At 50.1% G+C, this 12,302-nt stretch overlaps 1 protein-coding gene across 2 annotated transcripts in view; it reads right to left on the bottom strand.

Annotated features, from left to right (window-relative positions):
• NFAT5 (nuclear factor of activated T cells 5) overlaps positions 1 to 6,159 on the bottom strand; it is a 55,334-nt gene extending 49,175 nt beyond the window's left edge. For both annotated transcript variants that reach the window (XM_031615013.2, XM_031615014.2), the window contains exon 1: positions 6,008 to 6,159. In XM_031615013.2, coding sequence (XP_031470873.1) covers positions 6,008 to 6,080 — 73 coding nt within the window. In that variant the 5' untranslated portion in view covers positions 6,081 to 6,159. The remainder of the gene's footprint in view (positions 1 to 6,007) is intronic.
• Positions 6,160 to 12,302: the final 6,143 nt, after the last annotated feature.

The raw sequence follows: 12,302 nt of genomic DNA, 5'->3' as shown, positions 1-12,302 counted from the left end.
CTGAACAGGTGTAACCCCTCTGCTAAGGGAGCAGCAGGCTCCAGCTTCCAGTAGGGCCCAAACCCCTCAGATACCTTCAAGACAAGAGGCAATAGGATACAAAACCGACACATTTTCTACAAATTCTGGGAAAATAAACTGCTACATTCAAGAAGAATAACTCAACCCAATAAGACGAGCAGGTGCAGATTGACACTGGACACGAACTGCTGATGTGAGAACTCATAAAAGTCCCAACAGCAACAAGAACACTTGAACAAGAATTCACAGCCTGACATGCACCTGGGCCCTGAGGATGACAACGGGACTGGAGCAGCCCACACAAGCAAGACTGAGGATGCTGGGCATGGCCAGCCTTGGGTCAGGACAGCTCCGGGAGTCACTCCTGCCTGCCCCACTGCACACAGTATCTTGCACAGCCACCATCAGCGGTGTATGAGCAGATCGTGTTCCTCTATGCACAAGGAAATACAAACTGCATGGGTTCATGGAAACTACTGAACTCTGCAGCTTATTATTTTCCAATCACTCTGTAATGCTGCTATCAAAACTTACAGATTCTTCTGCTCAGCAAATCCATACAAAATATCAGGGCTCTGGACAATGCGACTGAAACAACTGATGTGTAAGTGGCTGTTTGTCTGAACTGGAGCACAACTCCAACAAGTGAAAACATTTTTTATTGTTGCCTATAAATCTTTCTTTCCTACAGGCCTCTTCTTGCCAAGCACTGGCATTGATTGCTATCCGTCTGCCTTCTGTTTGCCAAACAAACTTCACCACAACTCAGACCTGCCTTTAATAACAAACCTCTGCATTATTTGGTACGTTGCACCAGTTTCATAAACTTTGCAAGGTGACCCCAAATCCTTTCCAATTATTTACAAAGCAACTGCAAAAGCTCTCCAGCTGCTGTCGGGACAATTGATGGATGGGACTGGGAGGGCAACTCCTCAGCACACCCACCCCAATGGGAAAGCATTCCCTACGCTGCTGCAGGGACACTTGCTACCCAGACCAAGAGCCACACAGTGAATACAGAAAGTAACTGAGAATACCATACAATGTAGCAGAGAATAACCATAATGTTCAGGAGCCCAACTGGACAGCCTTATGGGTCCGTTCAACTTGGGATTCGTTCTACGAACAGATGCTGAGCGTTTACACTTCAAACCCTGCTGAAGCACCGCATGCTTTTGCAAATAGTTCCTTTGGATTTTACCACGTGCCCAGCAGTCTGTTACGATACAGTTCAAAGTAAGACCCATGAGTTCATTTCAGTCAGTCTTCAAATCAGCTGCTGTACTTACTAATGAGAAAGCCAAATCTTATCCAAAGAATATTCACCCTCATCAGTTTACTCTTAACATAAACACAGGGAAGATAACACAGGTGATAAAGCACAGAGGGACGAGCACGTACCTTACTTCACCTGCACTTTGGCCACTCACCAATTCCTGCTAAGATTAGCAGCGTATCTGAACTTCAGAATGAGGTCAGGCCGCTATCTTTTTGTGTGAAAGAAATCATTACTACTCCTTCAGAGTCTATTAGAGCAAGTATCAAAAATATAAGAAAAACAAAGAAAAAACTTAGTACAAGGAATGAAAAGAGGCAAAACCTCGTGTCCACAAAGTATATAATGAACTAAAAAAAATAAAGATGAAGGCGAGAGGAAAGGAAAGCATTGAGAAAGACTTTCTTCCTCTGCAGCATATCAGCAATCAGGAAAACCTGCACAGCAGCTGCACGTAGTTTTCCAACTTCTGGATCCTGAGAAGCCTCCAATGCAGAACCACGGGGCAGGCAGGGCAGGCAAGGTACAGGGAGCACCTCGTCCTGAGACAGAGCCACATGGCTGGCAGCTCTGCCCCAAAGCCTGCCTCCCCAGCACCGAACCCCAGCCCTCATTTGCCCTGTCTTGTCTGGATACCACCACACTGTAGCTGCACAGTAAGCCAGATGAGGGGCAGAACATCAGAAAACCTGACTCAAAGCACTGTGTGCTCCTAGACTGGTTTCCCAATCCCATTCATTTGGAGACATAAGAAAACATTGTGTTGGCACAGTGTATGGAGCTGGGTAGGAACACACAGCAGAGTGAGAGGCTGTTCCAACAGAATTTTCTAATTCTAGTGAGAAAAGCTGGGAATTTTCAATACCCTGCCCCAAATCCAGACAATCATTTTGCAGCAACATACTCCATAGCTCTGATTTTAAAGCCAATAAGACAGATGGACTCAAAGGAGAGTCAGACATGTCCAAGGCTGGCAAACTCACAGGGCTTCGGAAGAACTGTGCTCTGGTCACCATCAGCCCGCAGAAAGAACCACTCAGCACAGCCTGCTGCAGCACCTCCTTGGAGCTCCTCAAAGAAGATAAAACGTGTTATTTCTACTCCTGAAAACTGCCTGTATTTGTTCTGAAGTTCAAAAGTAAAAGCAGGCTCTTGCTGTTTTCATAAAGCATCTGTTCCACTCTACTTTGATCATTCATTCATTGCCTTGCTAGAGTTACTTCTTGGATCATGGAAAGAAAAAGAATTCTAGTAAATAAAAAAAAAAAATGCTACAAAGCATATGTAGTGCACCAATAAATCCCAGTGGGCACAAATAGATCACAGTCACATAAGCACGGAAGGAAACCGAGTTTTGACTATGTGACATTTTCAGGGCAAAGGAGCTATTCAGGAGACCGCTCACATTTTTCTTGTTGCTTCCAAGCTCCAAAAAGCCCTGCAGTTTTACAGGTATTCAGATATGAAAAACAAAACAGGGGGAAAAAAAAAAAAAAAGAGCTCTGACCTTACCTGCTCCAGTGAAAAGATGCAACTTTTAGTACACGTTACTTTTTAGCTGTTCAAAATGAAAGCATTAGCTAAATTAGTGCATTCAATCAGTTCAGATTTAGTGCTTGACATTGAATGAACTGCTTTGATTGCAATTTTGTACCTTTGCCTGTTCATAATGAATAGTTAACTTTGTTATATTTGAATGTTGCATATGATATTCAACCACAGAACAACCAGCCTCAAGGTTTTTGGTTTTACACTTCAGTGATTTTTCTACTGCATTACCAATCCGTATGCACTTTTGGGTTGTTTTATTTCAAAAAGGACAGTATGTTATATAAAGAGCAGAAGACTGAAAATTATCACTCTCTCTATTATCTATTAGCAGACACCATCCTTTGACAATGGTTAAAAGGATCTACTTTTCAGAAGTACTGGTTATGTACTCTACACCAAAAGCCAGCTTTCCAGTCCTCAGCGTGAGGTCCTCAGCACTACAGGGATGAGCTCCATCCCCAGAGCCTCCACTCAGCACTCACAGCCTGGCAGCTGTGTCCCAAAGGCCGGGGATCCCACAGCCCCGAGATCACAGCTGCTTGCTGGGCACGCTGAGCCAGACGTGGGCCCACCCTTCCCACAGCTAGTTTCCACACATCCCTTCCTTGAGTCAGTGTAAGTCATTCGAGGAGACCCACAGCAAACTCCATCCGCAGTCATAAAACTATAATTTCTCTTCTCCTCTTCTTTTTTTTCTTTCTTTCTTTTTTTTTTTTTTTAAAGGAGAATGAAGAAGGGAAAAACTGAGTTTGTTTTAACATGATTGTTCCCCAAGCCAGCAGTTCGATGTAGGGCTACAGAAACATTGGTGTGAGCAGAGCAGTGAGGAAAATAGAGGGAAGAGACTGTCTGAACTCAGCAAGTGTGGATGCATGCAAGCTGGAACTGCTTGTGAGCTGCAAGTGCAGAAGTACAAACTGGAAGATAAAGCTCTTGGGACACTCAAAGGAAAATATTCCCTTTCCCAAGCTAAACATGAATGGGAAAAAGCATCCTCAAAAGAATAATCAGAGCAAATTTTAAACCAGTGACTCTCTTTCGATTGCCATTTCACCTCTTGTCTGTGAGGGTTCAGAAGTTATGTTGGACATTGTGACAGAAACATGAGGACAAGAATCTGCACTGAAGTGGCCATGCAGAGAGAACGTTAACGCGCAGTGACAGCGCGCCGGGTGACGTAACAGCCATGAGGAGCAGGCCAGGCCGTGCCACAAAGCACCACAGCAGCCTCATCCCAACTCTCTGCACATTCAAATATAACCTCTCTTTTTCCCTAAGAGCAGACGGCATGATTTAATCCGAGCACTAATACTCTTCTGCTGTCCTTTCAACCAAGCAAAGCACAAACGTTAGGAAGCTTCATTGACCCCCTGGAAGACCCCAGTCCTCCTGCTTCACTCCTGACCAAAACACCTCGGTGACCACAGCTGGCACTCACACGCAGGCACCACGCAATGCAGCCAGAGTCACAACCCAGGGCACGGAGGAAAAGCCACGGGGCAGCCTGTGAGCAGGATCCCAGCCATGGGGCAGCGCTGCCCTGCTCCCAGCACAGCCTCCCCCCCCACCAGCACACAGCTCTGTGCAGACCTCCTTCCTTTATCTCATCAGTTGTACTTACACTCCGATCCAGGATAAGTTTATCCAGAGCATAAGTGCACAGAATAAGTTTATCTGTACCCATCTATAAAATAAAATGGCAACCAAGCGTGTCCCAATTAATCAGATAACCACTAATATCTTTTCCAAAATCCTGCTAACATCATGCCAACAAACCATGCAGCACAGAGGAGAGATTAATTATTTATTCTGCGTGAGTATACCATTCATTCTAACTTCCAATTTAGATCAAAACGCATTCCAAACTAACATCTCCTCCATCGCTCACTATGACAAGATACAAAAAGCAGATCTTGTTTTAGGGTCTCCTCCACCGCTCTGTCCACACAGCTGCACCCACAGCTCCTATGGGCACTCCCAGCACGAGCCATCCCTCTGCGGGCTGTGACCCCACAGCAGTGCCCCCAAAAGAATGTGCTCCTGATGAACCAGTTTGAGAGGCTCTTCCTACCTGAAGCTGACACTCAATCATCCCATTAAACTGAAACAAATCGAAGACGTCGGCAATTCACAGCAAGATGAGTGAGCCCACAAGTTCTGTGCAGTTAAGCACAAGCCCTTGAGGAAACCTCATTCTTAGAGAGAACACCTTTATGTTGTGATGCTTTACAGACTGTTTTAATAACGCACTTCTCAAATTCTCAAGACAACCATTCAAACGATTATTTAAATTGACTTCCTCACCAGCTGTATTTTTATTTTCTTTCTTTGTTAGAGCTGCCCGCTTCCACTGCTGTGGCTAGAGCAAAGCCGGGTGGCACACGCGTATGTTAGGCCACAGAACCATAAAATATCCCAAGTTGGGGAGGACCCATCGGGACCACGGAGTCCAACAGGGCAGCACCAGGGCCCCACAGCAATAGGGCTGTAAGGAGTACAGAGCGCCGCCCGGCAACGGCCCCGAGCAGCGAGAGCTCTGAAGTTGTACTTTATTCGTGAAACTGTTTTTATTTCTTCTAGTTCCAGCGTTACCGACACATGCCTCACAGTTAACGAGCACGTTAACGTCAGCTGCAAAAACCCTAAATATATATCGAAAAAAACCCCACTTTGATCCTTCCTCCGACGTCCAGCTCCGCACAGCCGCCCCCGTGCCACACAGCGCCGTCTGTCCGGCCGCGCATCCCCACATCGCCGCCCCTCCGACCGTTTCACCCAGCCCGGCGACGTTACAGCCTTTCCAGCGAGCGGAGCGGCGGTCGCAGCCTTTGTCCCGCCGCACGCGCTGGACGCCGCCGCTCCCCCGGCCCCGCCGCCCCGCTCCGCTCCCCCCGCAGCGCCGTTCCCCGCCGCAGGCCCCGCGAGGCCCATCCGCATTCCCGGGCGGGCCGCGAGCCCCCCGCCGCCCCCGCGGGCAGAACCTGTCGGGACGCATTCTTGAGGCGGCCGCGGCCGGGCCAGGAATGCGGCCGGGGCGGGCGGGCCGAGCGGGCCCGGAGCCGAGCATCGCCGCGGCGGGCGGCCGCGGAGCTCAACGCGGCCCGCCGCGCGCCCCCCCACCCCCCGCCCCCACGGCCGGCCCCCCCCGGCGCCGCTCACCCTTGGAGTAGAGGGACTTGGGGGACTCGAGGTCGAGGTCGGCGCTGAGCAGAGAGATGAAGTCCGAGGGCATCGCAGCTCCGCGGCCCGGCTGGGGCGAGGGGGGCGGCGGCGGGAGGGGGCCGGCCCGGGGGGGGGGCGCTGCTGCTGCCTCCGCCGCCCCGGGGAGGGGAGGGCGGGCACCGGCGGGGGAGAGCGCGGCGCTCCGCTCGCCGCGGGGCGGACCGGGTCGGGCCAGGCCGGGGAGCTCCGCTCGCCGTCGGGACCGGGCGCCGCCGCCACCCGCCGCTGACAGGAACCGGCCGCTGCCAACGGAACGCGCCGCCCGCCCCCTCCGGCACCGCTCTGCGCCTGCGCGGGGCCGCGGGGAGGGGGCGCGCGCCAGGAACGCCGGCGCCGCCGGCCCGCGCATGCGCCGCGGAGGGCGGGGAGACGAGGAGATGGAACGGCGCCGAGGCCCGGCCTTCTGCGCCTGCGCGGAGCGGTCCGCGCGGGCCGGCTCGGAACCGCGCGGCGAGGGGAGAGGCGTTTCGGGAGCGAGCGGCGCGAGGGAGGTCGTGCGCATGCGCCAGGAGGGCGGAGGGGCGGCAGGCGGAAGAGCCGCGGTGGCGGCGGGGGGCGCGGAAGCGTCTAGAACGGGGGGGGGCGGGGCCGAGGGGCCTCGCGCGGAGGCGCTGAGGGGAGGCGGGCGGCCGTGGGGCTGCGTGCGGAGTTGTGCGTCCGGATCTGCGCCCTCAGAACCGCGGAGGTATGGATGTGCTCTGGAGAAGCCAGTACAGGGCCGCCGAAGTGCTGAAGTACTGGGAGCCCTCCTGTGAGGAGAGGCTGAGGGAGCCGGGCCTGCCCTGCCCTGCCCGCCCGAAGGAGGCCGGGGGTCTCGTCGCTGTGTAAAAGTACCGGAAAGGGCACGAAAGAAGGGAGAGCCGCGCTCCTGTCTGTGCCAGCCGGAGTCAGGAGCGGAGGCAGTCTGTAAATGAACACGGGAGGGTCCCGTTGCCCGTCAGCAGCACTGCTGTGCTGCGCGCTGACATGGAGTGAGCCGGGTGCCGGCCCGGCGACCCGGAGCAGAGCACTGAGAGCCGTTCTGTGCGGAGCGGAGCAGGGCAGAGCTGCGAGCAGGCAGCGTGCGCCCATCCTGGCAGAGGCTCTGGCGTCCCTGGGGCAGTGCAGCTCCTTCATTCCGGCAGTTAACACACTGCCTGGAAGCCAGCACCTCTGCTGTGCTGTCCTGAGAAGGTGCTGCCAGCAGGTGGTCTGCAACAGAGGTGAAGCACATCAAGACAGGCCCAGAGATAGAGCACAGGTGACAGCACAGAACGAGGCTAAAAGTGGGGAAAAAGAGAGTTAGAATCCTGCAAGACCTCAGCTTCCAGCTTCAGCCCAGACCCAGGTGAGCTTTAAGCTGTAAGGGCAGCTACGAGATTTAATCAAATCTGTCCCTGTGTGTTCCCACCAGCTGCAGGCTCCCCGCTGTCTGTAGTTCTGGGCTATGTGACCAGGAAGTGAAACCTATTCTGTGTTCCTTGCCGAAACAATCAGGACAGCATAGGAGGAATTCAAACAGTTCCTCCTGGGGACTGGAGGGCACCACTGGCTGGCACAGCCCAGCAGGCTTAGCACCAAATCCCCAAATGTGCCTTGCTTTCAGGAACTGGCATGATTTGGGGGTTGCCTGATGACACAAGTACGTGCACGGCAGAGTGAGCGCACTGATGTGCATGCAGGTTGATATAAGTGTTGCCCCATCTGTGTCACTGGAATCGAACAGAGATTTTCTGATCCTGCGTGGCCTCTCATGGCTTGTGCAGTACTGGGCACTCTTGGTGACAAATCCAGACATGGGAAAGGCTGGACTGCCAAAGGGCGTTGTAGATTAACAAGTACTGATCTTATGCATTTTTCTGTACTTTTTTTGACTTTTGAGCATTTTGTGTGCTTAGCTTTGGATGCAACATCTAGCTTGAGCCTGGGCTAGTAGCTCCAGGCAGATTTGCTGTGGGCTCTTGGTGCTTTGCAGGTTCTTTTCAAATGGTAATTTGGCTGATGGGGAAGATATTTAGTATCCCAGAAGGGGGAACTGCACGCGGTGACTGTGGTGGAAAAAGTGAGTGCTTTGTAGCTGTGCAAATTGCACAAACAAGGGAAGTTTAAATAACAAAGAAAAGGAAACCTGCAACCTGTTTGGAGCAGAAGGGCCCTCAGCTGACTGAACACACTGATGCATTTTTTCCCCAGTCGTCACAGCAGAGATTTACAGAGTGACAAGTTCTGGTCAGGGGTGCTGCCCTTGGCGTGTGGAGATGCTTGGCTCTATCCTTCCCCACTTCACTCCCACTCAAAAGCCCTCATTGTTGGACTTGAACTTACAGGTCTTTTCCAATCTTAGTGATTCTATATAGAGTAACATAGCTGAAATACAAGAAAATCTCAGCCAGTTAACTGCCAGGCACCGAAACATGAGACTTCTATTAAAATGTATGTATTCTGCATAATTAAGGTATTTCCTTGTTTTATAATTAAACTCTTCTCCCCATGTAAGCAGTGGATAGCAGCAGGTGTGAGTGGGAAGTAGTCTGCACAGGGCTTGTGTATGTACATTGGCAGGTGCACGTGTAGAGTCACTAGCCCTGCTTGCAATGTCTAACCCTGTGTAGGTGTTGTATTTTTTATCTGCATTATCTGCTGTCAGAAAATAATTAGGCTCTTTCAACAGCTGCCCTACTCCCAGATTACTGCTTCCTGACTCATTAGAGCTGCTGAGGTTGGCAGGAAACTGTTCTATAGTAATTTCTGCCAGCAGCGTCCCTGGAGATGGGGCAGCCTTGTGTGTGACACCAGCATCCACTTCAGCCTCGTAATGGAGGCACTGGGCCGCTGGAGGCCACTGGGCCGGCTGCTATTTACGAGACGATCGTTAGTACCGTCATTAGCAACAATCAGGAGTTTCCTCGTTGCTCCAATGGCTGCATCAGCTGGGCACTTGAGCAGCGTGTGCTTTAGTGATTTCCCAACTATCTGGCTAACTCGGGTTTTAAAAGGAGTAAAGAGTGGGACTATGTAACGCTAAGGATGGACATTCTATCTATGAAGAGCTTCAGAGCCACATGGCAGCTTCATCTCGTAGCTGACTGGTGCTACCAGTTCCCTTGGTCCCCAGATTGTGTCAGCTAACATCCAGGACCACAGCAGCCGGTTCTCACTGATTTTCCTTGCCTGCTTACCACATCAGCAGCTGCTGGTTTGTGCTCGCTGCTGTTCTGCTCACTCCTGGGATGCCCCAGCCAGGTACTGCTTCTCACGCGGCTGCTGCAGCTCCCATGAAAGCTGCAATTAGATAAATTCTAGATCTAGATGCTGCTGACAGCTGTGGGAGTGGGAAGATACACTCCTTTATAAGTATTCATGTAAATAAATGCTGTGTTTTTTTGTGTCCCTTTCATCTTTCTGTTGAAGATCCTTCTCCCACATACATGGCCATGATGGTTTGTGTTCTCATGTGCTGCTGGAATGTTGGCAAGCACGTGGTGGCACGAGGCAATGCTCTGCTGCCCAGAGCTCATCCCCGAGCACGCAGCCATACTGTCACAGGAACAGACCTTATGGCACTTATCTGACAACTTCTTTGCTGCTCACTCATCACACTTCCTGAGCAGGTGACTGGAATTTATCAGGGCCTTTCACTACACCTGTGATTATAAAAAGTCAAATTATTGTTATTACATACAGTATTAGATAATGTGCAGAATCAGCATCTGCTGACCAAAGAGCAGGCATTCATGAAACTGGAAAGACAAGACAGTACTCAGCCACATAAGTGCACTGGCTGGCCATGGAGATCTGCCTTACGAATAAGTTTAGAACAGAAGGAGAGTGATTGCACAATGTTTATTAACTGCAAGCTTGAAAATTATCCATGTTTAGACCACTATGGAATGAATGCTGCGGAGAACCCCATTCGCTCCCCCCTGCCACCAAATCTGGTCAGCATTGCTCACACGTTGTTTGTCCAGAAATTGTCACTTTCCTGGCACAGTGCAGGAACAATCGTGCTGCTTGGTTACAATGCTCTGAACAAGATCTTTGGCAGAGGCTCACTTTTAACTGATGCCATCTGAAGGATTTTTTCCTCTGACAGGAAGACAAATCCTGCATCTGCAAAAGCTCGACATTTTCTCAGCTTTAACTCGTTATTAGTTTTAAGTAGAACAACTGTCATGGCCAAATTTTTCCTGCTCAAACCACTCTACATCTATACCCAGCCATTTTCAAGAATCCAAGTCACAGCTCCACAGCTCAGCTTCCTTCTCAGTGATGTAGCTCAGCTCATGCTGGCATCCCCTTCCCACAAAGCTTGGTGCTTTGGGAGGACCACAGTGGGAAGCAGCAAACAGCTGTTGTGCTTCCCCCATCCTTTGGGCTGGCTCTATTCATCCAGGGGGTGTATGGAAACTCTGGGCCTCAAATGCATAGAATGAGAGCTGGTCAGATTTATAAAATGTAACAAATACTTGAAATTCAGAAACAGTAACAATAGTTAGATGTCTAAGAGTGCAGTAAAACTTGATGCTAAACACTAATGGACTAATTGTACACTTGGTGGCTGCTGTAGACAGCATTATACACTTGCTCATTGCACACTTATTTAACGAGGCACAGCCCAGCTCACCCTACAGGAGCTGGCACCATACATCCTTCACAATGGCTGGTACTGCAACACCATGACAAACTAAACCTCCTCTCACAGTTGTTCCATTTATAAGCTAATTGCAACACATTTGGAGCTCCCAGCCCTCCCTTCCTCTGTATGCCTTAAGTCCGTGTACAGAAGCATTCTGCTAATAAGGAACTGGGGCTCACAAAGAGGCAGGGGCTGCCAGCATTCAGCTCCGAAGTGCTCCCAAGGCAGCTCCAGCACTGTGATGCTGATTGCACATGCTGCTTCCATGCCCGTTTGCAGTTCACCTCGTAGGTTCTTCTCCTTCACCTACAGGAAGCCTGCAGCATATGCCCTCCCTTTTCAGGGAGTTTTCTGGCAGGACAAGAGCTGAGGTAGCACCTGCATGCTGCAGCTGCACTAAAGCCAGCCCCAGCAACACAGGAGTTAAGCACCAGTACAAAGACTTGGGATCCTCCTTTTTTAATCCTCATATAAAATGGGTAAACAATTTTGTTAATGCCTCCTTCATGTGCTGAGCACTTTCAGGCCTGCTGGCCATCACTTGGTGAGCCACAGGAGATGGGGGCTGTGCCCAGCAGGCAGCATCCAGCACCCGGGATCAGCAGAGCCAGTGCCCTTCAGAGGAACACTGATGGATGCTGCTCCTAGCAGGTAAATTTGGAGAAGGCCTTGATGTAGTTCCTGCAATTGAAGCTCAAGTCCCTTGAGCTCCCTGATGGGCCAGCTTGCATGCAGAAAAAGGGCAGCTGTTTGGCAGAGGTTGCTTTTGCTTTCCAGGAGACATTCAAAAAGGCACTTAAAAACACAAAGATGCCACATAACAAGCCTGGAGGTCTTTCATGGGTAGTTAATGGGTTGAAAGGAAGCAGCAACAGAAAAAAGGCAACATGGCAAATGGAAATTCAGCATGTGGGAGCTATTGGTAATAGGTGAACAGTTGGACTGCATGAACTTTTAGGTCTTTTCCAACCTTGGTGATTCTGTGATTCTATAAGTAGCAGCAGGTAAGGGCAAAATTTACTCAGAGCAGTCAAAATGCAGCTGAATGCAAAGAGCATCGGGAAAACTATATTTTAAAAATGAAACTCTGTCAAAATGCAGGTAAAATGATGCCTGTGGAGAAGACAAATTTGTTACCACCACATCAGCCAGCACCAGCAGCTCCTTTCCTTGGTTCCTAAAACCAATCCCTCTGACTGCTGCAGAGGGCTCAGGACTCCTGAAATAATTCTCATCCGAATAAGATGTTTGAAAAACATGCCTTCCAGCTTTAAAACTTCAGCTTTATAGAGAATCCATTATAAATCTAGCTAAGCTGTTTCCATAGTTAATGACCTAATGATTAATGTGCAAAAATATCTGTTTCCAGTTTGAACTGCAATTGCTTTAACAAGTGGACCTTTTTCAACTTCAGCTTCATCCTCTAGATCAAAAAGCCCTTTGTCAAGTTTCTATTCCACATGCAACAACCTCCATACTGCAATTTTGTAACCTTTACTTCGATAAGCTACACTGAGCTCAACTGTCTCACCAGAAATAATGTTTTCCAAGCTTTTAATCATTTACATGTTTTTCCTCTAAATTTTTAAAAGTCAGAGGCATAGCCGTAGCATTCAT

This window comes from Phasianus colchicus, chromosome 13 (genome assembly GCF_987193195.1).
Source record: "Phasianus colchicus chromosome 13, bPhaCol1.hap1.1, whole genome shotgun sequence".
Taxonomy (NCBI): domain Eukaryota; kingdom Metazoa; phylum Chordata; class Aves; order Galliformes; family Phasianidae; genus Phasianus; species Phasianus colchicus.
This window is presented reverse-complemented; position numbering and strand designations above follow the sequence as displayed.